This window comes from Salvelinus alpinus, chromosome 29 (assembly GCF_045679555.1).
Source record: "Salvelinus alpinus chromosome 29, SLU_Salpinus.1, whole genome shotgun sequence".
NCBI lineage: Eukaryota > Metazoa > Chordata > Actinopteri > Salmoniformes > Salmonidae > Salvelinus > Salvelinus alpinus.
Genome location: NC_092114.1, coordinates 28,338,912 through 28,366,723, shown reverse-complemented (window position 1 = coordinate 28,366,723; position 27,812 = coordinate 28,338,912). Strand labels below are relative to the sequence as shown.

Sequence of the window (27,812 nt, the reverse complement as noted above, 5' to 3'; positions counted from 1 at the left end):
CCCATGACCAGATAGAGAACAGAGCAGCAGTCTGAGCTCCTCTCTCACACTACGCTCTTCTCACCACACCTGGGATCCACATCCAGCCGTCCCTCTTCTGCTTTCAGACAACCAGAAGAACCATGGTGCTCTACCACAGGGAGTTTGACAAGGCAGGCAGGGCAGCCGGTCTCCAGATATGGAGGATAGAGAAGATGGAGCTGGTCCCTGTGCCTGAGAACCTACACGGGAACTTCTATGTTGGGGATGCGTATGTGGTCCTCCACACTGTCAAACAGCGGGAGAGCTGCTTCTACGACCTGCACTACTGGCTGGGTGAGTTTGTGTGTGTATGTGTGTGTATGTGTGTGTGTGTGTGTATGTGTGTGTGTGTGTGTGTGTGTGTGTGTGTGTGTGTGTGTGTGTGTGTGTGTGTGTGTGTGTGTGTGTGTGCGTGCGTGCGTGCGTGCGTGCGTGCGTGCGTGCGTGCGTGCGTGCGTGCGTGCGTGCGCACATGCATGTGTGCTTTAGTCTGTGTTTCCTCAGGCTGTTCAGCAGGATGTCACATGCTGGATGATTTGTTTACTGACGGAGGCTTATCAAACATTGGAGATTAATGTGAACATATTTAGGGAGTGCCTCATAAATGTTAAAGTTTTATATCTACAGGCTGAAATCAACGGCATCATTTTATCATAATATTGTCATTAACATTAATAAATACATTGGCAAAAGATAAAGCAACTTAGCATCAAAGGGCATACGGTACTAACGGTGTACACATTCACTTATTTATAGATTCACATCTGTGTAGATGTATTCATATAGGAGAAGAACAGGTTGTACATAGAAGACAGAACAAGAGAGATGGTTTGGCTTCTATTGAAGAAGGAATGGTGACACCACAAGTTCAGATATAGGATGCTGAGGATGTTGAGAAAGATGGTTGAGAAATGGACACAATAATCACTCTTATGTGGTTTTCAGTTAAATGTTTCAGTTAATATTCCGTGTCCATTCACCCTCTGAATGACACACATACATAATCCATGTCTCAATTGTCTCAAGGCTTAAAGATCCTTCTTTAACCTGTCTCCTCCCCTTCATCTACACTGATTGAAGTGGATTTAACAAGTGACATCAATACGGGTTCATAGCGTTCACCTGGATTCACCTGGCCAGTCTATGTCAAGGAAAGAAGAGGTGTTCCTAATGTTTTGTACACTCAGTGTATGTGCTGTATGTGTTATTGTCCCCCATAGTAGTGTCACTGTCATTTCACAACTGTGTGAGGTCTCGAAGTGCTGTTGTCTGTTACTGTAGACAGAAGAAAGTCAACCCATCTTGTCATCAGCTGAAAACAAATGGTTTGCCTGAAGTAGGAAGTGATTATCTGGTTAAAGGCCAGGCGAGTTGCCATATCCTGACGCTTCCTGGACAATTCTCAGATGTTAAGATTCTGAGATAAGGACATTCCAGGCAGAGGTCGTAAACTATATCAGTCATCGTTGCACACATCATGGGACGGTGATGTTTTCCCTTCCTATCAGGACTATAGCCACTCTGGAAAACAATCAAGACTTTTCATGAACCTTTGAGTAACTACTCTGTTCAGCTGTCTCAGAGTACACACTACCTGAAAGTACTGTCAGATTAAGATAGATTATTGTAGAAACATGGTGTTGTACAGCTGTTGTGGTGGAGCTATGGAACCATGCAAGTCAAGACTACTGATCTGTAACACTAGCTTCCTTCCTTGACACATCTCTCTCCTCCTCTCTCTCTTTCTCTCTCTCTCCCCACTCACCAACTCCCATCTGAATACAAACATCAATAGCACCACTAAGATGTTAGGTTGTCCTTCCTCTCCTCCCGCACCCCCCCCATCATCATCATCATCATGAATCATTAACCAGTAAAGACACTAATGGGCATCCAATAGGTTTCCTTCCCATTTTGCTTGCTGCTATGGGCTTTAATTTCTTCCTCAGTTCCGCAATTCAGTCACCCATTAAATTAGAATGGCCAAATGCTATAGACTAATGTTTAATGTAGGTTAGTCACACCAAAATAGCAGGTATGACTTGGACTGTTTACCATCAGCCTACAAGGTATCACTAACAGGATGCCAGATCCTGGGATTAAACCCCTGTAGTGGTGTTTATTTTGTATTTAACCTTTATTTAACTAGTCAGTTAAGAACAGTTTCTTATTTACAATGACGGCCTACCAAAAGGCAAAAGGCCTCCTGCAAGGACGAGGGCTGGGATTAGAAATAAAAATATAGGAAAAAACACACATCACGACAAGAGAGACACCACAACACTACATAAAGAGAGACCTGACAACACATGCAACACATGACAACACAACATGGTATAGTAGCAACACCACATGACAACAACTTGGTAGCAACACAACATGGCAGCAGCACAACATGGTACAGTAGCAGCACAAAATATGGTACAAACATTATTGGGCACAGACAACAGCACAAAGGGCAAGAGGGTAGAGATAATAATACATCATATGAAGCAGATACAACTGTCAGTAAGAGTGTCCAGGATTGAGTCTTTGATCGAAGAAAGTGTTTGTTGCTCGTTCCAGTCGCTAGCTGCAGCGAACTGAAAAGATGAGCGACCCAGGAATGTGTGTGCTTTGGGGATCTTTAACAGAATGCGATTGGCAGAACGGGTGTTGAATGTGGAGTATGAGGGCTGCAGTAGATATCTCAGATAGGGGGTGGTGAGGCCTAAGAGGGTTTTATAAATACGCATCAACCAGTAGGTTTTGCGACAGGTATACAGAGATGACCAGTTTACAGAGGAGTATAGAGTGCAGTGATGTGTCCTATAAGGAGCATTGGTGGCAAATCTGATGGACGAATGGTAAAGAACATCTAGCCGCTATAGAGCACCCTTAACTGCGATCTATAAATTACATCTCCGTAATCGAGCATGGGTAGGATGGTCATCTGAATCAGGGTTAGTTTGGCAGCTGGGATGAAAGAGGAGTGATTATGATAAAGGAAACCAAGTCTAGATTTAACCTTAGCCTGTAGCTTTGATATGTTCTGAGAGAAGGACAGTGTACCGTCTAGCCATACTCCCAAGTACTTGTATGAGGTGACTACCTCAAGCTTGAGACCCTCAGATGTAATAATCACACCTATGGGGCATTCTTCTTACCAAACCACATTACCTTTGTTTTGGAGGTGTTCAGAACAAGGTTAAGGGCAGAGAAATCTTTTTGGACACTGAGAAAGCTTTGTTGTAGAGTGTTTAACACAAAATCCGGGGAGGGGCCAGCTGAGTATAATACTGTATCATCTGCATATTAATGGATGAGAGAGCATCCTACTGCCTGAGCTATGTTGATGGCAACATGCAAAGCTGGTAGACTCTGTTGCAGAGTGAGAATGCATTAAAGTATTAAAATAAAGCATACTATGAGCATTAGAGGCATAACATCAACCAGGCAGTTTGTGCTGAAGTTGTGCTAAAGTTCCTCTGTCTAAACTTGAATACTCTCTCATTTCATACGAACATTTATCATATTGTATTTAAGTACTGTACCACTCATGCTCTCTCCTCAGGTAAGGAGTGCAGCCAGGATGAGAGCACGGCGGCGGCCATCTTTACTGTTCAGCTGGATGATTTTCTTGGAGGGAAGCCTGTCCAGTACCGAGAACTGCAGGGGTTCGAGTCCACTGCCTTCACACGATACTTCAAGGGAGGAATCACATACAAAGTACGGTATTGTTTTACTGATGCATTTTATTTCAGTTTATTTCACTAATATTAGATTTATTCCTTTATCTGTGTTACTGCTATTTACTACGAGAATATATGGTGTTATACTGAACCAGAACGCACCCTTATTTTTTAGCAGTGAACATTCATTCCATTTGCCACATTTCACATTTCAGACCCTGGGCATCATATGCTGAAGGTGTGCTATTAAATAATCACTTTTTGCAACGTTTTATTTGGCCCTGACCATGGGCAGCAACAGTGACTCATGGGATGGAAAAGGAGCTTGGCGTAGAGGGAAAAGGAAAACAGTTATGTGTTCCACACATTGTTTGTTTTCTTGGTCCTGAACATTTCTTGGTTTTCTGTAATATTGCCTAATCGCTAGAAGGAAATACTTGACACGCTACCCTTGTTTATCCTCATAGGGTACTTATAGGCCCTGACATTGCCTTTTGTATGTTGTTTCAGGGATGTTTGTGTTGGGTACTACGTAACTGTGTACCTTGTTTTGTATGTGATGTATAATATGCATGTACATCTGCGTCTTGAATTGCTTTTAAACTGGGCAAGACAAATTCCCTCTTGAGGGCATTAAAGTATTCGATTCTATCCTAATCTACTCTTTTCTATTCTACTCTATTTTATTCTATTCTATTCTGTTCTATTCTAGGCCGGAGGCGTGGCCTCTGGGTTCCATCACGTGGTCACCAATGACCTGTCAGCTCTGAGACTATTCCACATCAAAGGTCGCCGTGTCGTCAGGGCAACCGAGGTCACCCTCAACTGGTCCAGCTTCAACAGAGGGGACTGCTTCATCGTGGACCTGGGAGCAGTATGTTTTCATTGATTGATCTACTGGATCAGTAGATTGTACTCTGGCCTCCCTCTATGGGAGAGTTTACCATATAGATATAGAACATGTATCAGTGATATAGTGTCTATGGTGGTAACACTGCCTCTGCCAAGAGGTCCAGACTTTCATGGCACGTATGGTAGTGCCCTCAGTGGCCCTGTAACAACAGTTAATTTGTTTGACTGTCACTTTCCTGAGAAACCTGACTGATTGTCTAGACTTCACTCTGTAAGCAAACTTCAAATTCTGCTGAAACACAAACATTGTCCGTTCGGCTTGAGTTCTTATTAAATCAAAAACATATGAAGGCCTATGGTATGTTGACTTAAGGTGGGTATCAAGATCATTTGATATACAAGGTATTCTAATGTTTACCAAATTAAATTCGAAAGCTATTCTCTTCACTCCTGTTTGAATATTGCCAGAAATCAGGATGTATTGCCACACAACAGTGATCCACTGGTTTTGAACCGGGGTTGTCTGCTTGCCACAAGATTGTGTTAATTAGCCCTCGAAGCTAAAGCCTTTATGCACCTGGAACTACATAAAGTGTGCAACAGCCCTCTTTTCAACTGAACCATATCTGTTACCTGTCTCTAGGTTATCTACCAGTGGTGCGGTTCAGAGTGCAACAAGTTTGAGCTCCTGAAGGCAGCACAGGTGGCTGCCGCTATCCGTGACAACGAGAGGAATGGCCGAGCAAAACTGGTTGTCGTGGAGGAAGGGAGCGAGCCGTCTAAGTTAACTGAGGTGACAGATGTTCATTCAACACAACATTTAACTTTCATTCCCTAGTCTAGTGTTTGCACTCTTGAATTGAAATTAACTGCAAAACTGTATGACAGTTAAGTAATCTACTTTTGTGTGCCATCATTTCGCTATCTCCATTGTCAATGTTATCTTTGTGGTTTTTGTCTTTGTGTTTTTACCTGTCAATCCTAACAGGTACTCGGCAACAAGCCAAATCTACCAGAAGGTGATGACAATGACGATATGGTGGCAGATATCTCCAACAGGAAGATGGCCAAACTCTACATGGTATGGTCACACTCTTACACAGACACACACACACATACACACACACAGTCAAACTCATCTCGTTGTTGTTCCTTCCAGGTATCTGATGCGTCCGGAGCGATGCAGGTGACCGTGGTCTCAGAGGAGAACCCGTTCTCTCAGAGCCATCTGCTGTCTGACGAGTGCTTCATCCTGGACCACGGGAAGAGCAGGATGATCTTCATCTGGAAAGGTACATATTTAAACTGCTGAACATCTTTATCTTGACAAATCATCTAAATTCCTCACTCATCCTTTTATACCTCCCACCTTTTTTGTACCTCTTCTTCTGCATGAATCATCCAACATCACCCATAAAGGCCGTAACGCCAACCCCAGCGAGAGGAAGACTGCCATGAAGACTGCTGAGGGCTTCATCAAGCAGATGGGCTACCCACCTAACACACAGGTTCATGCTCGTTATCATCCATCTAGCATCAGTCATAATTGCTATGTTTGGATCTCGTGACTCAAATATCGTGTCAGTTCATGTCCTGCTAAACTGATCGGGACTGAAGGGGAGTTGATCCCCAACCCTGACGTTCATAGGAACAACTCTTTACCTCCAGATCCAGGTACTTCCAGAGGGTGGGGAGACTCCCATCTTCAAACAGTTCTTCCAGGGGTGGAGGGATAAGAACCAGAGCGAGGGGTTCGGGAAGGTCTTTGTGACCGAGAGGATCGCTAAGATACATCAGGTGGAGTTCGATGCCTCCAAGCTCCATGAGTCCCAGAGCATGGCAGCCCAGCATAACATGGTGGATGACGGCACAGGGGACACTCAGGTACAGGACCAAGTGTTACCACCACAAGACATGGTTAGCCCACTGAGCTAAGGTCTAAGCAATAGATCGGGACACTAACACAGGCCTTCATGTATCAGGCAAGCTTCCTCATTACGCAAGTGTTACAAGGAGTGAATAAGTATTTATTTTTTATTTTATTTAACCTTTATTTAACCAGGAAGGGCTCATTGAGATTTAAAATCTCTTTTTCAAGAGCGTCCTGGCCAAGATAGGCAGCACCAAGTCATTACAAAAATTACAGACAGACATGAAAAACTACAAGTAATCTAGTAAAAACCATTGAATTCACAAGAGTATAACAAAATCAAAAACAGCAAATTAAAAACATTGACAGGTCAGGGAATCAGCCTCAAAATCCTTCATCAGTGATTTAAAAACACCAATCGGGACAAGTTCTTCCAGTTTTATATTATTTTGTAAGGTGTTCCAAGACGATGGCGCAGAGTACATAAAAGACCTTTTACCAAATTCAGTTCGGACATTTGGAACAGTTAGCAGGATAAAGTCTAGCGAACGAAGAGAGTACCCACCACATTTCTGAACAATAAAAATGCCCAAATAAAAAGGTAGTAAACCCAAAATGGCTTTGTAAATAAAAGTATACCAGTGACTGAGCCTACGAGTGACTAGAGAAGGCCAGCCAACCCTGGTATACAAAGTGCAGTGGTGCGTATGGGTTTTGCAGTTTAAAATAAATCTCAAAGTGCCATGGTAAAGAGTGTCAATTGATCTCAAACACTGAGCGGAAGCATTCATATATAAAATATCCCCATAGTCTAGTAAAGGCATAAATGTAGCTGATACTAGCTTCCTTCTGGCTTCAAAAGAAAAACAGGCCTTATTCCTAAAATAAAAACCCAATTTCAGCTTCAATTTTTTTGTAAGTGGTTGAATATGCAATTTAAAAGAGAGGCCGTCATCAATTAGAATTCCAATATATTTATATGAGGTTACAACCTCAATCTCCTTGCCCTGACAGGTAGTAATAGGTGAAAGGTTCAGAGTTCTATTTCTTGCATTAGAAAACACCATTAGTTTAGTTTTGTCAGTATTGAGGATAAGCTTCAATTGACACAAGGTATGTTGAACAGTATAAAAAGCAGTTTGCAAGTTCTGGAAAGCTTTTGTAAGAGATGAGGCACAACAGTAAATAACAGTATCATCAGCATAAAAATGAAGTTGTGCATTTTGGACATTTTTGTCTAAATCATTTATATAAATAGTGAATAAGAGAGAACCAAGTACAGAGCCTTGGGGCACACCATTCAGGACAGACAATTTAACAGACATAAGCCCATCAAATTGAGTGCACTGAGTTCTATCAGACAGATAGTTAGCAAACCATGCAACTGCATGCTCCGAAAGACCTACACTCAACAATCTCTGCCTTAGTATAGCATGATCAACTGTATCAAAAGCCTTAGAGAGATCAATAAAAAGTGAGACACAGTGTTGTTTTTTGTCAAGGGCTTCAGTGATATCATTTAAAACCTTCATGGCTGCTGTAATTGTGCTATGCTTCTTCCTGAAGCCCGATTGGTACATTGATAAAATAGAGTTAGTAAATAAAAACTCTTTTAGCTGTTCACTTACAAGGGTTTCAAGTATTTTCACCAGGGGTGACAGCTTTGAGATTGGCCTATAATTATTTAAAAGAGTTGGATCTCCCCCTTTTAAAAGTGGTAGGACAAATGCTGATTTCCAGATCTTTGGAATTTCATTACATTCCAGGGTTAGATTGAACAGATATGTAAGTGGTTCAGCTATGAAATCAGCTGCCAGATTTAAAAAGCAGGGATCCAAAAGATCAGGACCTGCAGGCTTTCTTTGATCTAAGGATTTCAGGGCTTTATGTACCACCTGCACTGAGAATGGCAAAAAGCTAAAAGTTTGACCAGCTCTCACTGGTTTATCCACACAGGGTTGTACAGAGACAGAGGACACTGGTTCATCCACACAGGGTTGTACAGAGACAGAGGACACTGGTTCATCCACACAGGGTTGTACAGAGACAGAGGACACTGAATCAAACAGCCTACCAGATTATACAAAGTGCTCATTGAAATAATTCAGCATTTCAGTTTTGTCATATATAGCAACAGAGTCCTTCAAAACACATGACGGTAATTCATTAACATTACTGTTACCAGACATAGACTTAATAGCATTCCAAAACTTTCTAGGGTCATTCAGGTTATCAGTGGTAACAGACATAATATATTCAGACTTGGCCTTCCTGAGAAGAAAATAACACTTGTTTCATAACTGCCTAAAAATAAGCCAATCAGCATCAGAACAAGATTTCCTTGCTTTAGCCCAGGCTAGATTACGGTCGTGAATAATACAAGACAGCTCAGAAGAAAACCATGGATTATCCCGCCCTTTAACCCTGAACCTGCGGAATGGGGCATGTTTGTTTACTATTTGGAAAAAAACATCATGAAAGAATATCCAGGCAGTTTCCACATCAGGGATAAGCTCAGTCTTGCTCCAGTCAAAATAAAACAAATCATGAAAGAAAGCCTGCTCATTAAAACACTTCAAATTTCTCTTACGAATAAAACGTGGATTTGTCTTTGGAACCTTAGTATTTCTAACAGCAACAACAGCACAATGGTCACTTAAATCGTTACAAAAAATACCAACCGCAGAATATTTATGTGGAACATTTGTCAATATCAAATCAATCAGGGTAGATTTATCTGGGCATTTAAGATTTGGGCGAGTGGGTGAGTTAATCAACTGGGTAAGATTCATAGAATTACAAAACATTTGTAAATCATCAGACACCGGCTTTAACCAACACCAGTTGAGATCACCAATCAAGATCATTTCACTGTAAAGAAGTTTAGACATAAGGTGCGTCAAAGAAGAAAATGCATCACCGAGAGCAGAGGGGGGTCTATAACAGCCAGTCACAGTTATAGAGAGCAGAGGGGGGTCTATAACAGCCAGTCACAGTTATAGAGAGCAGAGGGGGGTCTATAACAGCCAGTCACAGTTATAGAGAGCAGAGGGGGGTCTATAACAGCCAATCACAGTTATAGAGAGCAGAGGTGGGTCTATAACAGCCAGTCACAGTTATAGAGAGCAGAGGGGGGTCTATAACAGCCAGTCACAGTTATAGAGAGCAGAGGGGGGTCTATAACAGCCAGTCACAGTTATAGAGAGCAGAGGGGGGTCTATAACAGCCAATCACAGTTATAGAGAGCAGAGGGGGGTCTATAACAGCCAATCACAGTTATAGAGAGCAGAGGGGGGTCTATAACAGCCAGTCACAGTTATAGAGAGCAGAGGGGGGTCTATAACAGCCAATCACAGTTATAGAGAGCAGAGGGGGGTCTATAACAGCCAATCACAGTTATAGAGAGCAGAGGTGGGTCTATAACAGCCAATCACAGTTATAGAGAGCAGAGGGGGGTCTATAACAGCCAATCACAGTTATAGAGAGCAGAGGTGGGTCTATAACAGCCAATCACAGTTATAGAGAGCAGAGGGGGGTCTATAACAGCCAGTCACAGTTATAGAGAGCAGAGGTGGGTCTATAACAGCCAATCACAGTTATAGAGAGCAGAGGGGGGTCTATAACAGCCAGTCACAGTTATAGAGAGCAGAGGGGGGTCTATAACAGCCAATCACAGTTATAGAGAGCAGAGGGGGGTCTATAACAGCCAATCACAGTTATAGAGAGCAGAGGGGGGTCTATAACAGCCAATCACAGTTATAGAGAGCAGAGGGGGGTCTATAACAGCCAGTCACAGTTATAGAGAGCAGAGGGGGGTCTATAACAGCCAATCACAGTTATAGAGAGCAGAGGTGGGTCTATAACAGCCAGTCACAGTTATAGAGAGCAGAGGGGGGTCTATAACAGCCAATCACAGTTATAGAGAGCAGAGGGGGGTCTATAACAGCCAGTCACAGTTATAGAGAGCAGAGGGGGGTCTATAACAGCCAATCACAGTTATAGAGAGCAGAGGGGGGTCTATAACAGCCAGTCACAGTTATAGAGAGCAGAGGGGGGTCTATAACAGCCAATCACAGTTATAGAGAGCAGAGGGGGGTCTATAACAGCCAATCACAGTTATAGAGGGGCCCTTTGAAACCTCAATATTCAAAGCAAGAAATTCCAACTGTTTACAAATAGTTTCAGACTTTGCCACACTTACATGGAATTTAGATTTTACATATATAGCCACACCCCCACCTTTCTTAACCCGATCAGTGCGATAAACATTGTAACCACTTATACAAATATCCTTATCAAAAATAGACTTGCTGAGCCAGGTTTCAGAAAACACAATTACATCAGCATCTGTTGATTTAGCCCAAATCCTAACCCCATCAATTTTTGACAACAGGCTGCGTACATTTAAATGAAAAATACCAAAACCAGATCTTGATTTAAAATCAGAGGGGGTTTGGAGACATTGCATATCAGGGCCAGGGTTAGGTTGCACGTTACCTGATATCAACAACAGAAGAATAACTAGGCACCTCTGTTTAATAACCTTGCACGGCTTCTCTTTTTTAAGAGACCTACTGCAAGCGAATTCTACAAGTGAGTTTCCAGACAATACAAAACAGTCATTTAAAACCATTAGACTTTGGTAGTGACACAAATTCGTACTGTTCATGTAACGGATGTAAAATGGCTAGCTAGTTAGCGGGTACGCGCTAATAGCGTTTCAATCGGTTACGTCACTTGCTCTGAGACTTGAAGTAGGGTTTCCCCTTGCTCTGCAAGGGCCGCGGCCTTTGTGGAGCGATGGGTAACGATGCTTCGTGGGCGACCGTTGTTGATGTGTGCAGAGGGTACCTGGTTCGCGCCCGGGTCGGGGCGAGGGGACAGTCTAAAGTTATACTGTTACATTCACATCATGCCACAAATGCATCGGCACTTGGATGAGTGGACCGAGTAAAAAAGAGCGAGTTCCTGCAGACAAAATGTCTAATGGACGGGAGAGCACATTGTCAGATGTACTCACCCTGCAACAATGTTCGTTTTCTCCAGAGTTCAGTAAAGTCAGTGCACAAAGCAATACCACGTAAATTGGCATTTTCTCTGACAAAAATATAAGAGGCCAGCGAAGGTAAGGGGAGAGAGGGACAGCGTGTATGTGAGTCAATGTGAGTGTTTGCGCGTGTGAGTAGATTGGGTGTTGAGGGTGATAGAGAGAACGGGTTGAGCTGCCACTGACAGCCAGGCGAAGAGCAAAAAGGAGCAGCTTGGACAAGACACTCCGCGGACGAAGGAGGAACTCAGGCCAGCCAGAGATAGGGTTACTTTGGTAAACTTCAAGTAATGAAGTGCCGAGTTGAGGAGGACCCGTGATCTTTACACCAGCAAAAATACAATTGTTTGCATTACACAACAACGAAGTTACGCAACCATAAATAAATAGACTATTAGTAGGTTAAAATGTACTAGTCACAGACAAACGACTTGACATCCTGCCATCTTGGATTAGACATCATTTGAGTGTATATGCATATATGCTAATACATGCTAATGTACAAATGAGTCAGGTGTTTTATTCCACTGACAATCCCAATCACATAGATTGTTAAACAAATGATAGTAGAATAACCTGCCAGATGCATGTTTCATGTTCCAGATCTTCAGAGTGGAGAGCAGTGGTCGAGTCCCAGTTGACCCAAAGACGTATGGTCAGTTCTATGGAGGAGACTGTTACATCATCCTCTATACATATAAGAGAGGACAGATCATCTACACCTGGTCAGTCTGGTAGACCTGTACTCATATTTTCAATTAGATTGATTGGTTGGTTGGTTGATTGGATGGGTGGGTGGATGGATTGATCCCTATACTTCCTGTGGCAGGCAGGGGGCTAGCAGCACTCTGGATGAGCTCACAGCTTCAGCCTTCCTAACTGTGGAGCTGGATCGCTCTCTGGGAGGGAACGCAGTTCAGGTAGGACTAACCCAAATTAAGATGAGGATCTCTTATTGTCCAATGTCCATGAATGTCCAATGGAAATGTGTGTTCTGCTTTATCCCAACCCTTCTGAAAGACACCCACACACACACTGAGGCTGAAGAGGTTGGAGCAGATCGCCTCGGTGGAAATGTGTCAAAACTGTATAAAGTTTGTAAATTCATTTTTTTTTATATCACAGTAGTAAAGTGTGATACTAGAGGATGTCATTCTCTCCAGTCTACTGTGTATTAAATCCCCTAATTTGACTACCGTATCAGGGTTTACTTTCCATGCCTTCGGGGCAGGACGGAATCTTTTCTCTGTATGTGGAATTGGCATCCCTTAATCTGATTCAATGATTTATGACCAATAGGTAGCACAGGGTGCTGCTTGTAGAGAGACACTGGGAGATTCTCAATTGGTTTTACTAACTCCCCCATCCCCTCCATTTTTTGAAAAAGTTGAAAGGTAATCAAGAGGAGGGGAGGAAAGGAAACGTGGAAACGTGGAAACAAATTCACTTGTATGAAATGAGACTCTCCTTCTCCACTCGTGCAACATTAAGCAAATTGAGAGAGTAGGATTGTAAGGTTCTATCTGAAAAAAGATGATTCTGAGATGATTGGTTTTAACCTTTCTAGGACACACGTTCCGCTAGCGGAACCCCCCCCCAACATTCCGCTGAAAAGGCAGCACGCGAAATTCAAAAATATTTTTGGGAAATATTTAACTTTCACACATTAACAAGTCCAATACAGCAAATGAAAGATAAACATCTTGTGAATCCAGCCAACATGTCCGATTTTTAAAATGTTTTACAGCGAAAACACAACATATATTTATGTTAGCTCACCACCAAATCCAAAAAACACACAGCCATTTTTCCCAGCAAAGATAGCTTTCACAAAACCCAGAAATAGAGATAAAATTAATCACTAACCTTTGAACATCTTCAACAGAAGACACTCATATGACATCATGTTACACAATGTTTATGTTTTGTTTGATAATGTGCATATTTATAGCCACAAATCTTGGTTTACATTGGCGCCATGTTCAGAAATGGCTCCAAAATATCCTGAGAAATTTTAGAGAGCCCCGTCATCTAACATAAATACTCACTTTGATGAAAGATACATGTTTTACATATAATTAAAGATACACTGGTTCTTAATGCAACCGCTGTGTCAGATTTAAAAAAAACTTTAGTAAAAAGCACACCATGCAATAATCTGAGACGGCACTCAAAAATACAAAACATTACTCCTCCATGTTGGAGTCAACAGAAATACGAAATTACATCATAAATATTCCCTTACCTTTGAATATCTTCATCAGAATACAATGCCAGGAATCCTAGTTCCTTGTTCGAAGTCCATTACTTATGTCATATTAGCAACTTTATCTAGCATGTGTAGTACACGTGTCCAAACACCGGCGCATTGAAGGCAAACGTCGGATGAAGTCTTCAAAAAGTTATATTACTAGTCGAATAAACTAGTCAAAATTAGTAGAGAATCAATCTTTAGGATGTTGTTATCATATATATGCAATAACGTCCCAACCGGAGCATTTCTTCCTGTCTATATAACTCATGGCAAACATGGACATCACATGCCTAGCGTGCGTGGCCAGGAACTGGCAATCTGCCAGACCAGTCACTCCAATAGCTCCCATCTGGCCCCACATCATACTATAGGCTTCATTCCATGTTCTACCGACTGTTGACATCTAGTGGAAGGCGTATGAAGTGCATACAGATCCATAAATGACAGAGATTTGAATAGGCGATGACTTTCCCATCGACCTATTTCAGATTTGTCACTTCCTGTTTGGAATTTTGCCTGCCAAATTAGTTCTGTTATACTCACAGACATAATTCAAACGGTTTTAGAAACTTCGGAGTGTTTTCTATCCAGTAGTAATAATAATATGCATATATTATCATCTGGGACAGAGTAGGAGGCCGTTCAATTTGGGCACCAATTCATCCAAAGGTGAAAATGCTGCCCCCTATCCCAAAGAAGTTTTAAAGTTCCAACCACTCTTTGGTTTGCATGGTATCAGCAATTTTTATCTTGTATTATTTTAAACTTAATTACATGAATTGGGGGAATTTACAGTGCTACTGTTGAAGTCTGAAGTTTACATAAACCTTAGCCAAATACATTTAAACTCAGTTTTTCACAATTCCTGATATTTAATCAGAGTAAAAATTTCATCTTAGGTCAGTTAAGATCACCACTTTATTTTAAGAATGTGAAATGCCAGAATAATAGTAGAGAGAATTATTTATTTCAGCTTTGATTTATTTCAGCTTTAATTTCTTTCATCACATTCCCAGTGGATCAGAAGTTTACATACACTCAATTAGTATTTGGTAGCATTGCCTTTAAATTGTTTAACTTGGGTAGCCTTCCACAATAAGTTGGGTGAATTTTGGCCCATTCCTCCTGACAGAGCTGGTGTAACTGAATCAGGTTTGTAGGCCTCCTTGCTCGCACACGCTTTTTCAGTTCTGCCCACAAATTTTCTATAGGATTGAGGTCAGGGATTTGTGATTGTCACTCCAATACCTTGACTTCGTTGTCCTTAAGCCATTTTGCCACAACTTTTCTTGCAAGTATGCTTGGGGTCATTGTCCCTTTGGAAGACCCATTTGCGACCAAGCTTTAACTTCCTGACTGATGTCTTGAGATGTTGCTTCAATATATCCACATCATTTTCCTACCTCATGATGCCATCTATTTTGTGAAGTGCCTCCTGCAGTCCCTCCTGCAGCAAAGCACCCCCACATCATGATGCTGCCACCCCAGTGCTTCACGGTTGGGATGGTGTTCTTCGGCTTGCAAGCATCCCCCTTTTTCCTCCAAACATAACGATGGTCATTATTGCCAAACAGTTCTAATTTAATTTCATCAGACCAGAGGACATTTCCCCAAAAAGTACGATCTTTGTCCCCATGTGCAGTTGCAAACTGTAGTCTGGCTTTTTTATGGCGGTTTTGGAGCAGTGGCTTCTTCCTTGCTCAGCGGCCTTTCAGGTTATGCCGATATAGGACCCATTTTACTGTGTATATATATATACTTTGTACCTGTTTCCTCCAGCATCTTCACAAGGTCCTTTGCTGTTGTTCTGGGATTGATTTGCACTTTTCACACCAAAGTACGTTCAACTCTAGGAGACAGAACACGTCTCCTTCCTGAGCGGTATGATAGCTGCGTGGTCCCATGGTGTTTATACTTGCATACTATTGTTTGTACAGATGAACGTGGTACCTTCAGGCGTTTGGAAATTGCTCCCAAGGATGAACCAGACTTGCAGAGTTCTAATATTATTTATAGGTCTTGGCTGATTTCTTTTGATTTTCCCATGATGTCAAGCAAAGAGGCACTGAGTTTGAAGGTAGGGCTTGAAATACATCCACAGGTACACCTCCTATTGACTCAAATGATGTCAATTAGCCTATCAGAAGCTTCTAAAGCCATGACATCATATTCTGGAATTATCCAAGCTGTTTAAAGGCACAATCAACTTAGTGTATGTGAACTTCTGACCCACTGGAATTGTGATGCAGTAAATTATAAGTGAAATAATCTGTTTGTAAACAATTATTGTAAAAAGTACTTGTGCCATGCACAAAGTAGATGTCCTAACCGACTTGCCAAAACTATAGTTTTTTGACAAGAAGTTTGTGAAGTGGTTGAAAAACGAGTTCTAATGACTCCAACCTAAGTGTATGTAAACCTCCGACTTCAACTGTATATTCTGTAGGTAAACATTGAACAGAACAAGGCTATGCCAATAGCTGAATTTGGATAAAAATTCAGTTGAAAAACGAGTTCTAATGACTCCAACCTAAGTGTATGTAAACCTCTGACTTCAACTGTATATTCTGTAGGTAAACATTGTACAGAACAAGGCTATGTCAATAGCTGAATTTGGACAAAAATGCAGATGGAACCTTTTAGTCCCAAACTCTCAAAATTATATTTACAGGGGAGGATTCCCAAAATAAATGTGTAAAGTGATTAAACAAATGTAGCTAGTTGTGGCAGACATTTTATAGATAAACATTAAGTAGAGTATTGTTTTTAAATGTGTGCATGCTTTTCTCCTTCAAGAAAACAACAGCTGATTCAAAGGGGTGTGGCATATTGTAAAACACTGTGCTAGACGCCATGAGGATACTCTTGTGCATCCTCTGTCAAAGTAGGTAATTGAGGAGTGGCACAGACGCCTTCGTTTGCCTACTAACGAATTAACAATCCCCTCGACCACTTATCAGTTTCTGGGTCATGGAGGAGAGAGGACGGAGGAGTCCAGGAGAGAACGTTCTTTTTGGCCAAATGAGAATCTCCCACTGTATATGTGTTATAGTGCCCCCTAATGACTGTCTGTACAGCATAGGTCTCTGCCTTGCCCTCCAGCTATGGCTTCGCTATCCATGACCTGTACCAAATTGCATATGCGTTAATAATCTATTGTGGTTTCCTAGGTGAGAGTGTCCCAAGGTAAAGAGCCTGCCCATCTCCTGAGTCTGTTCAAAGACAAGCCCCTCATCGTGTACAAGAGTGGTACCTCACGCATCGGAGGCCAGGCATCTGCAGCCCCCACACGCCTGTTCCAGGTCCGACGTAACCTGGGCACCATCACACGCATCGCAGAGGTTAGAATGTTCTCCCACACAGACACACACCTATGGTTGTTTCATTGGCAGTGATGGAAGGTAAACACACATAAATGCAGTTTACACACATTTTTCTGAAAAGGGTTTATGCACCGATCATGCTAAATTACAGTTTTTGCATTGGCATTTATGATGCTCGTTTGTCGTTTCCTGTCATCTAGATGGAGGTCAGCGTTTCCTCAGCTTTTATTCTCGCCACTAGATCCTAGTTGCTTTGTCTGTTGTGTGTTGTGGTAGGTGGATGTGGAGGCTGGCAGCCTGAACTCTAACGATGCCTACCTGCTAAAGATGCCCACGGGGCAGAGCTACCTGTGGGTGGGTAAGGGCGCCATCGAGGACGAGGAGCGGGGAGCCCAGTACCTGAGTCAGGTGCTGAAGTGTCAGACACAACGCATCGTAGAGGGACAGGAACCAGGTGAGAACACAGATTCCTTGGCCTGGGCCCATATTCAGAAAGCGTCTCAGGGGAGGAGTACTAATCCAGTACCAGTTTTCCTTTTAACTCATAATAAGTAAGAGTATATGTACAGGGTCCTGCTATTGGATCAGAACTGCTGCTCTGAGAAGCTTTATGAATATGGGACCTGATATGGTACCGTGATAATGATGTGTGATGTAGTACTCAGGAGAGTCACCAGGGGGCACACTGAGACAAGGAATGTTTTGAGGCAGATGGAGGATTTTAGTCCTAAAATGTATATCACAAGTTCAAGATGCACAGAATCATGTATTATGTTTGGATGTAGCGGACCTCTGGGCAGCGTTAGGGGGGAAGAAGGAGTACCAGACATCAGAGAGACTGGAGAGTAGCCGCACTCAACAACCTCGCCTGTTCGCCTGCTCCAACAAGACTGGCAGGTTCATAGTGAGTACCACACACACATGCTCACCCACACACACACACACGCACACGCACACGCACACGCACACACACACACACACACACACACACACACACACACACACACACACACACACACACACACACACACACACACACACACACACACACACACACACACACACACAAATAGCTAGATAGATAGATTATAGATGCTGTCTGCAGATTGAGGAGGTTCCAGGGGAGTTCAGTCAGGAGGACCTGGCAGAGGATGACGTGATGCTGTTGGACGTCTGGGATCAGGTATGGAGCTTGTTACCCTTCCCCAAATTAAAATGTTCAGCACATTTTTACCTCTATGCAGGTTGAATTATATTGATGTTAATGTTTTGTGATAGGTGTTTATCTGGATTGGCAAAGATGCCAATGAAGTTGAGAAAACTGAATCTGTAAAATCTGGTGAGTTTTGGTCTTTGTCTTATGTGTGTATAGGGTAGTTAATTTTTCGTATAGTAAGTTTAATGTGTAGTTTAATATATATAGTATATTATATATTATATTTATATATATATATACTACCGTTCAAAAGTTTGGGGTCACTTAGAAATGTCCTTTTTTTTCTCTCAACGTCAACAGTGAAGAGGTGACTCCGGGATGCTGGCCTTCTAGGCAGAGTTGCAAAGAAAAAGCCATATCTCAGACTGGCCAATAAAAATAAAAGATTAAGATGGGCAAAAGAACACAGACACTGACCAAGGCCAGCATGCCGGAGTTGCCTCTTCACTGTTGATGTTGAGACGGGTGTTTTGCGGGTACTTAATAAAGCTTCCAGTTGAGGACTTGTGAGGCGTCTGTTTCTCAAACTCTAATGTAATTGTCCTCTTGCTCAGTTGTGCAACGAGGCCTCCAGCTCCTCTTTCTATTCTGGTTAGCGCCAGTTTGTGCTGTTCTGTGAAGGGAGTAGTACAAAGTGTTGTACGATATCTTCAGTTTCTTGGCAATTTCTCGCATGGAATAGCCTTAATTTCTCAGAACAAGAATAGACTGACGAGTTTCAGAAGAATGTTCTTTGTTTCTGGCCATTTTGAGCTTGCAATCAAACCCACAAATGCTGATACTCCAAATAATCAACTAGTCTAAAGAAGGCCAGTTTTATTGCTTCTTTAATCAGAACAACAGTTTTCCGCTGTGCTAACATAATTGCAAAAGGGTTTTCTAATGATCAATTAGCCTTTTAAAATGATAAATTTGGATTAGTTAACACAACGTGTCATTGGAACACAGGAGTGATGGTTGCTGATAATGGGCCTCTGTTTGCATATGTAGATATTCCATTAAAAATCAGCCGTTTCCAGCTACAATACTCATTTACAACATTAACAATGTCTACACTGTATTTCTGATCAATTTGATGTTATTTTAATGGACAAAAAAAAAAAATCTTTCAAAAGCAAGGATATTTCTAAGTGACCCCAAACTTTTGAACGGTAGGGTATATATATCAGTATATCCCTTTTAATATACACTGAGTGTAAAAAATATTAGGATCACCTGCTCTTTCCATGACAAAGACTGATCAAGTGAATCCAGGTGAAAGCTGTGATCCCTTATTGATATCACTTGTTAAATCTACTTCAATCAGTGTAGATGAGCATTGAGACATGGATTGTGTATGTGTGCCATTCAGAGTGGCAAGCAGTAGTAGGCGGCAGGCACATTGGTTTGTGTCGAGAACTGCAACGCTGCTGGGATTTTCACACTCAACAGTTTTCTGTGTGTATCAAGAATGGTCCACCACCCAAAGGACATCCAGACAACTTGATACAACTGTGGGAAGCATTGGAGTCAACAAGGGCCAGCATCCCTGTGGAACACTTTTGACTCCTTGTGCAGTCCATGCCCCTACGAACTGAGGCTGTTCTGAGGGCAAAGAGGGGGGCAACTCAATATTAGGAAGGTGTTCCTGTCTGTTTTGTACACTCAGAAAAGAGTGTGTTCCCACTTCAAATACACTATGGTTTATCCCATTGACAGTGTCTATGTGCTCCCTTCCTTACAGCCAAGACATACATAGAGACGGATCCGGGGGTTCGGGATAAGAGGACCTCCATAGTGATGGTGAAGCAGGGTCATGAACCCCCCACCTTCACAGGGTGGTTCCTGGGGTGGGACACGGCACGCTGGGACTCACACACCGTGGCCAGGACCATGAAGACACTGCAGATTTAGCATAAATGAATCCCAACGGTTATAACAATGTAATAACACAGTTTAGACATGTATAACATTCACTCTGTATTCAGCCAAGGGTTTACAAATACTAGTGTGAAATGAGGGTTAACTAGCCATTCATGGACTAGTGTTGGGGCCAAGAAAGCGCAAAGTACTTTACTTTTATTTGTATTTTTTGCTTTACTTTTAGGCCTGCTATGTGTCATTTTATTTTACATTTGAGTCATTTAGCAGATGCTCTTATCCAGAGCAACATACTGTTGCAAGTGCATACATTTTTTTAATTTTTACTTACTGGTCTCCCGTGGGAATCAAACCCACAACCCTGGCGTTGCAAGCACCATGCTCTACCAATTGAGCACACGGGACATCGTCTGATGTGCACTGCTTGGACATCTTTGTTGTTTAGTTTGTTGTTTAGTTTTTTTCTCGTTACAGAGATGAAAACCAAAAATATATGATATATTATGTTAATTTGAATGCAGGTCTTGACATTTGGACTTCTATAACTGTCTGGAAATGAATGTTGCTATTTGCTGTATTATTATATATTTTTTGAATGATAGAAAATGCGTAAAGCCTGCTGAGAGTTTTTCTTCTAATTTCACATTTCTGAAGTTCTTCTCAAATCTAGCCTAGCCTCGCGAGCTTATGTGAAGGATTTGATAATCAGTCTGGTAATTACGAGGCTAAAAGTCTAACCCAGGGGTTCCCAACATTTTTTGGCCCACAACACCATTTTGATATCTGAAAATTCTTGTGACCCCAACCGTGTAAAAAAAGTATGTAATTATAACAGCCAATGTTAACTTTTCTTATTTGGCTCTGTGGCAGACAATTGAAAAACATTCTAACAGCATTTCTGATTGTCTTCTCAACTCACCATAGCATACTTTTAATGGGAGGCTATGACAGTCAATTGCAAATTAGTCTGACATATAATGTCTCTAACCTCACCACCACTAATGTGCTTGATGAATGTCGCGTTGGAGCTTCTCATAGTCAGGGGGCTTGGTCAACAGTGGTCAAGCTCAGACTGTGCTCATCCCTGCTGACACATCCAACCTGGGTCGATATTTGGTTTTAATGCAGATGAGAGCATGGTTTGCTTTTGAAAGACTCTAAATCAATCAATCAAATTTATTTATAAAGCCCTTCTTACATCAGCTGATGTCACAAAGTACTGTACAGAAACTGAGCCTAAAACCCCAAACAGCAAGCAATGCAGGTATAGAAGCACGGTGGCTAGGAAAAATTCCCTAGAAAAGAGTTGCTCCGGTTCGTTGCTCTAAATAGTTCTATCCTCTGAATCCACTGATTTGGTCACTCATCTGTAGAACGTTTTTCTATTTCCCCTGCATGCTTGTGTTCAGTTTACCAAAATGTCTCTTACATAGGCAAGGAGACACATTAAATCCATTGTGAATGACAACATTTCATCTCTCAATGCGAAAAACCCCCTCAATAACCACCAAGCCTCTGTATGAAATAAAACATTGTCATGCTCTGATCCCATATCTCCACATAGTTTTGTGAACAGGCGTGATCGCAATGGATGTGGTTTGATGTAGTTTCCAATCTAAGTTACCTGCTGCAGTGCCTTCGGAAAGTATTCAGACCCCTTGACTTTTTCCATGTTGTGTTATGTTTCAGCCTTATTCTAAAACTGATTCAATAAAACAATTTCCTCAGCAATCTACACACAATACCCCATAATGTCATAAGTGAAAACAGGTTTTTAGAAATGTTTGGAAATGTATTAAAAACAGAAAACAGAAAAACCTTATTTACATAAGTATTCAGACGCTATGCTATGAACCTCTATATTGAGCTCAGGTGCATCCTGTTTCCATTGATCATCCTTGAGATGTTTCTATAACTGGATTGGAATCCGCCTGTGGTAAATTCAATTGATTGGACATGATTTGAACTCTTTGGCCTGAATGCCAAGCATCACGTCTGGAGGAAACCTGTCACCATCCCTACGTGAAGCATGGTGGTGGAAGCATCATGCTGTGGGGATGATTTTCAGCAGCAGGGACAAGGAGACTAGTCAGGATCGAGGCAAAGATGAACTGAGCAAAGTACAGAGAGATCCTTGATGAAAACCTGCTCCAGAGCGCTCCGGACCTCAGACTGGGGTGAAGGTTCACCTTCCAACAGGACAACAGCCCTAATTACACAGCCAAGACAATGCAAGAGTGGCTTCGGGACAAGTCTCTGAATGTCCTTGAGTGGCCCAACCAGAGCCCGGAATTGAACCTGATCGAACATCTCTGGAGAGACATGAAAATAGCTGTGCAGTGACGCTCCCCATTCAACCTGACAGAGCTTGTGAGGATCTGCAGAGAAGAACGGGAGAAACTCCCCAAATACAGGTGTGCCAAGCTTGTAGCATCATAACCAAGAAGACTCAAGGCTGTAATCGCTGCCAAAGGTGCTTCAACAAAGTACTGTGTAAAGGGTCTGAATACTTATGTAAATATGATATTTCAGTTTATTTATTTTAATTTGCAAGACTTTCAAAAAAACTGTTTTTGCTTTGACATTATGGGGTATTGTGTGTAGACTGATGAGGGAAAAAACTATGTAATACATTTTAGAATAAGGCTGTAAAGTAACAAAATGTGGGAAAAGTGAAGGGGTCTCATTACTTTCCGAATGCACTGTGTGCTGGGGAGTTTCCTCTTGATTGCATAAATTCTTCGTTTAAACAGCGTTATCTGACTTTGGCGATTTTCACCATGTCAATTGCAGGCGGTAATATCAAAGTCTCTGTAATAGTGTATGGTTTCATAGCGTAGCGGGCCTAGACATTCACCATGGGAATGGCTAAGTGCAGTGGTCAAGTGCGGCCTTTTTTCCATGATCTGTGGGTGCACTCTAGTTGAATTTTATCTTTTAGATTTTAATAATTCTAATTAAGATTTTTAAGGTTAACCACATTACAATGATTTTGAGATATAAGGACGATATTATCATATATGTATTTTTTTCCCCGGATTTTAAAAATTCTCCTATGACCCCATTTTCATATCAGGCGACCCCTAGTGTGGATAGCCTATCAAATTAACTTGTAATTCATATCTGACAATATTCTAGAACTTGAAAACGTCCCTTTTGCTCACTTTACGATATTGAAAGAGGGACATAGGATTTCCAATGGGGGATATCAGTTTCACTAGTAAATTGAGTGTACCATCCTACTGGACACATACGTCAATTCAACATCTATTCCACGTTGGTTCAACGTCAAATTATGTGGAAACAATGTTGATTCAACCAGTGTGTGACCTGTTGTATTTCACTGCATTCTCATTTCAAAGGTTAATTTCCCGCCATTCCAATGTCTGGCGTCTGAGGAGCCTAATTTCAGATAGAACTATTGAAACCGCTAAGAAATCAGACCAGATCTGAGAGACCACCCAAACCACAGTAAATGTGTTATTGATGGTCCTCTCCTCCTTAAATAAAGGAAATCACCCTGCTCTATGATCTTGCATGATTGCTTTTTTTCGCACATTGCACAGATATTCGGATCTAATTATTTAAAAAATATATAATAATCGTCATACATTGGCCCTATCTTTATTTAAAAATATAAAGTTAGGCAGAACACATCTTTAAACAAATATATCTAGATCTTCATATTCTTCATATTCGTGACGTTTGTTGCAATCAAAGAAACTTGAAAGTGAAAAATGAGCTAAATCTATCACCAGCCACACGTGTAGCCTATAGATGAGTTCCAGATAAGAGACAGACACGGCTCTCCACCAATCGTACAAGGAGAAAACGTTCCACCAATCGGACAAGGAGAAAACGGAGCGCGCTGGGACGTTAACCAACCAGAGCTCACACTAGAAATATTCTGGGTTGAACCCGGGGTGCGGGAATGGAATAGAGAGGGAGTCAGTCTACTTTTATCTTTCAGTAGTCGTATGGTCGTGATAGTGAGCAAGAGAGAGGAGATCATACAGGAAACCCTGCAACGATTTCGCTTTCATGTTTTGGAAAGTCCATATGTCTACATCACAAAGGTAGGTGTGCAGTATACAAATTATATATATTTTTCCATGCATAGAGATTATGCACAGTACAATATGTGGAATAAATTAGCCTATACCCAACCCATCGTCTGCAGTTTTTCATGACAGCTTGCATTGGTGTCTACCTAGACTGCCTGTTATTGAGTGCAAGATGATTGAGTAGCAAACTAGCAATAGCCTGCTAATATATCAGAGCATTCGATTCATCGTTTTCTTTCATAGCACTTGTTGGTATAACACCTGTCTGCTTGTCAAGCCATTTGTTTTACAATTAGTGGTAGTAGGCTGATGTTGCCGTGTAACAGCTTCTTGATGGCCAGCAAGTCAGTCTTGTGTAGCCTAGATAATTCCTAGATAATTCTCTCAATTTAGGATTTGGCAGAATAATGCCATTCCACGCTCTTGTGCTAACAGCAATGATCATCAACCCGAAGACAGTTCAAATAGGATTTTGGTTGGGAGCGCGCCGGCGTACTTGTCATTCAATGTCGATAGCCTACTGCCTATGAATGAGAATTAGCGTGTGAAATCCACCGAGCTCCGAGCGCTAATCAATACGCTACATGTGCAAATAGTCTCCTCTCATTCATCTCCTATGTCCCGAAATATTAAAGATGTAAAGGCGTAAGAATAACAAAGAGGGGGGAGAGTGAGTATATTCACTTACAATGAGAAAGAGAATAAAGAGTCTGTATAGGCCTAGGCTATATTCACGCACAGTTTAAAGCCCCTCCAATTATAAAGCAGTAGACTGCTGTTCTTGTTGGTTGTGGAGTGATTTTCACAGCTGCTTACATTGTATCCTCTCCTTTATTTCCAGGTGAATGCTGCAGCACAGCCCCCTCTGAAGGGAATGAGAAGCCTTGTGATTATTTGTTGACGCAGCACCAGCACGACACTCCCCTGTCTCCCTCAAAACGTGAATAACAAGATGGGGAATGGATTATCAGACCAGATCTTCCCCAGCCTTCCGTCCTTCCAGGCCCTCCATATTGTCATCCTGGGTCTGGACTGCGCTGGGAAGACCACTGTCCTCTACCGCCTTCGCTTCAATGAGTTTGTGAACACGGTCCCCACTAAGGGATTCAACACAGAGAAGATCAAAGTATCCCTGAGCGCAGGTGGAAAGTCCTGGCGGAAAGCGGCGTTCCACTTCTGGGACGTGGGCGGTCAGGAGAAGCTCCGCCCCCTGTGGCGCTCGTACACACGGTGTGCTGACGGCATTGTGTTCGTGGTGGATTCCGTCGACATCGAGCGCCTAGAGGAAGCCAAGACGGAGCTCCATAAGATCACGAGGTTAGCGGAGAATCAAGGGGTGCCGGTTCTAGTGGTGGCCAACAAGCAGGACCTGAGGAACTCTCTGCCGCTTCACGAGATGGAGCGCTCTCTGGCGCTAGGGGAGCTGGGTAATGGAACGCCCTGGCACCTGCAGCCCGCCTGCGCTATCATAGGGGAGGGGCTACAGGAAGGTCTGGAGAAGCTCCACGCCATGATCAACAAACGGAAGAAGACACAGAAAGCTCAACAGAAGAAGAGATGATCTGAAGAGTCGCGCACACACAACCGCCATCTTGTTGGAGCTACACAAGGACTTAAGCTAACAATGGTGGTGGATGGGGACTCACCTGTTGTGGTGTTAACCATGAGCAGGACACGTGGTGTTGACTGTAGCATGATGTACTACAGTACCCATAATGCTCAGTGTCTCGTGGAGCCCTCAGTGATGGGTCAGCTGCTTGCCTGCCTCTCTTTTGGCTGAGTTGTATTAGTCATATGGAATGGGACTAAGTCTGTTCAGGGCTGTTGTCACTCTGTCCTCACAGGAACTGATGGAATAGATTTTCATGGACTTTGGAAGGCAACTATCTTGGCTGGCACAGCATCACAGGACAGTGTACACTGATGTATGTTTAAACAAAGTGTTATTCTATACCATGAGGCACACAGGGGTTCTCAGAGACAAAACAATCAAAACACTGTTGAAGTGTCAGAAGTCAAATATATACACTTGATTGTGTTCTGTCTATACTCTCAAGTGTTACAAATGTATGTAGCCTGCTTTTCAATCAGTTTGAAGCATGAAAACACATTGAAATGATCGGTTTACCAAAGCCTTTGTTGACAATGAGATTACATGTGGAAAACACAAAGGACAATCAAGTTGCAGTCAGTCACTTGTTAGTGTGACCTCAAAGTTGGTCTTACAATCAGTCAGTATTCTGTCTCCATGTTGCTCAATGGAAGTCGAGAGGGTCTAGATAGACGAGTTTAGCATAAGCTTGATGATTCACTGAGAAGAGAATACAGAGATGGATGTTTTTAAACGATATGTAACAACCTTATTGTTTCATCAGTGATACATGATAAGAATCTACAGCACTTAGTCACATTAAATAGCCTATCATTTGGGTTAGGTGGGAGGTAGGGGTAAAAACGGCTGTCAGGCAGGGTGGTTGTCTTGTGTAATTCTGTTGATTTGACATGCTGTTGGCTCAGCATACCCTGAATATTCCTTCCTGGCTTGGCTAGCTGTCTGATCTGGATCCTGTACTCCAAGTGTCAGGCTTCTGTCAGATCCAATCCTAGTACCTGCCTAAGACTTTGGGTGCAAGGACCTAAGTAGAGTGAGTGTATCTGGAACGCACCCAAAGTTTTAGGTAGATGGCGAAGTAGGGCTGAATCTGTAGATTTAGCCCTTCGCTATCTACCTAAAACTTTGGGAGCGTTCCAGATACTCATTCTACTTAGGTCCTTGCAGTTTATAGGTTTGTTATATCATGTTGATGTGGTTCCTAAGACATTAAATAGTTCCGCAGATATAAAGATCTGATCAGATCTCAGACTTGTGCAGAGTTTGTGTACCTGGAACGCACCCATGGACTTCCATGTTGATAGACAGTCAAATAAAGGCACTTTATTGGTCTGTTTTCTGACCTTAGAAATTGCATCAGATTTTTGTATGAGGTTTATTATGATACTTAAAGAAGTGAAATGTTGATATTGCTTCGAAGGAAGCGTTAAAAAAAAATTGTTATGTATGCTGTTATCACATTGGAATGTCAGTTGTCCCCCTGTTTACTCTGTCTGTGTGTGAGGGGGAGGGGTGCTCATATTTATGTATTTGTTTGTATAAATGTGTTCACATTGAATAAAGCAACAATTAAACACTAACATGATATTGAACAGTTTCTCATCAAAAGTGGTAAATTAATTTCCTAGATGGCATTAGACATTGGGTAACAGGTTTGTGAATACTATTTTCAGAGGAAGAATATTTATGTTGCGCTTCTGTCCTAGCTTATCAGCAGTTATATGGCATTTACACTGCATCAGATTTTGGGGGCAAATAAAATGTCGACTCACTGATATTTCCTCATGCAATAGGTTCCTGCCCTCATGTTCAGTGTAGAAACAGAATAACAAACTAGAGCGGCTGCACTGCAATCCGAATCAAGTGCGTTCATTACACCGTCTACTTTACTGTTCTCACACACAGACACACTGTTTCACTTTTCACCAACCTGGTCTCACTGACTACGCCCCAAACACCCTGAATTCAGTGGTGAAACTAATTCAGGTTCAACAGCCTCTCACTGTTAGCTAGAATTGAGGC

At 42.1% G+C, this 27,812-nt stretch overlaps 2 protein-coding genes across 2 annotated transcripts; both read left to right on the top strand.

Annotated features, from left to right (window-relative positions):
• Positions 1–23,642, top strand: LOC139559453 (scinderin-like). The gene is made up of 16 exons (XM_071375499.1): positions 1–315; positions 3,575–3,729; positions 4,405–4,566; positions 5,188–5,337; positions 5,533–5,625; positions 5,704–5,836; positions 5,964–6,052; positions 6,213–6,428; positions 12,065–12,186; positions 12,291–12,381; positions 16,886–17,056; positions 17,315–17,492; positions 17,824–17,942; positions 18,144–18,221; positions 18,317–18,377; positions 19,978–23,642. The coding sequence occupies exons 1-16, from the start codon at positions 123–125 to the stop codon at positions 20,145–20,147; spliced, it is 2,181 nt and encodes a 726-aa protein (XP_071231600.1). The 5' UTR covers positions 1–122; the 3' UTR covers positions 20,148–23,642.
• A 133-nt stretch (positions 23,643–23,775) lies between these two features.
• Positions 23,776–27,370, top strand: LOC139559454 (ADP-ribosylation factor-like protein 4A). Its single transcript, XM_071375500.1, has 2 exons — positions 23,776–24,190; positions 25,020–27,370. The coding sequence occupies exon 2, from the start codon at positions 25,131–25,133 to the stop codon at positions 25,737–25,739; it is 609 nt and encodes a 202-aa protein (XP_071231601.1). The 5' UTR covers positions 23,776–24,190; positions 25,020–25,130; the 3' UTR covers positions 25,740–27,370.
• The last annotated feature ends 442 nt before the right edge of the window (positions 27,371–27,812 follow it).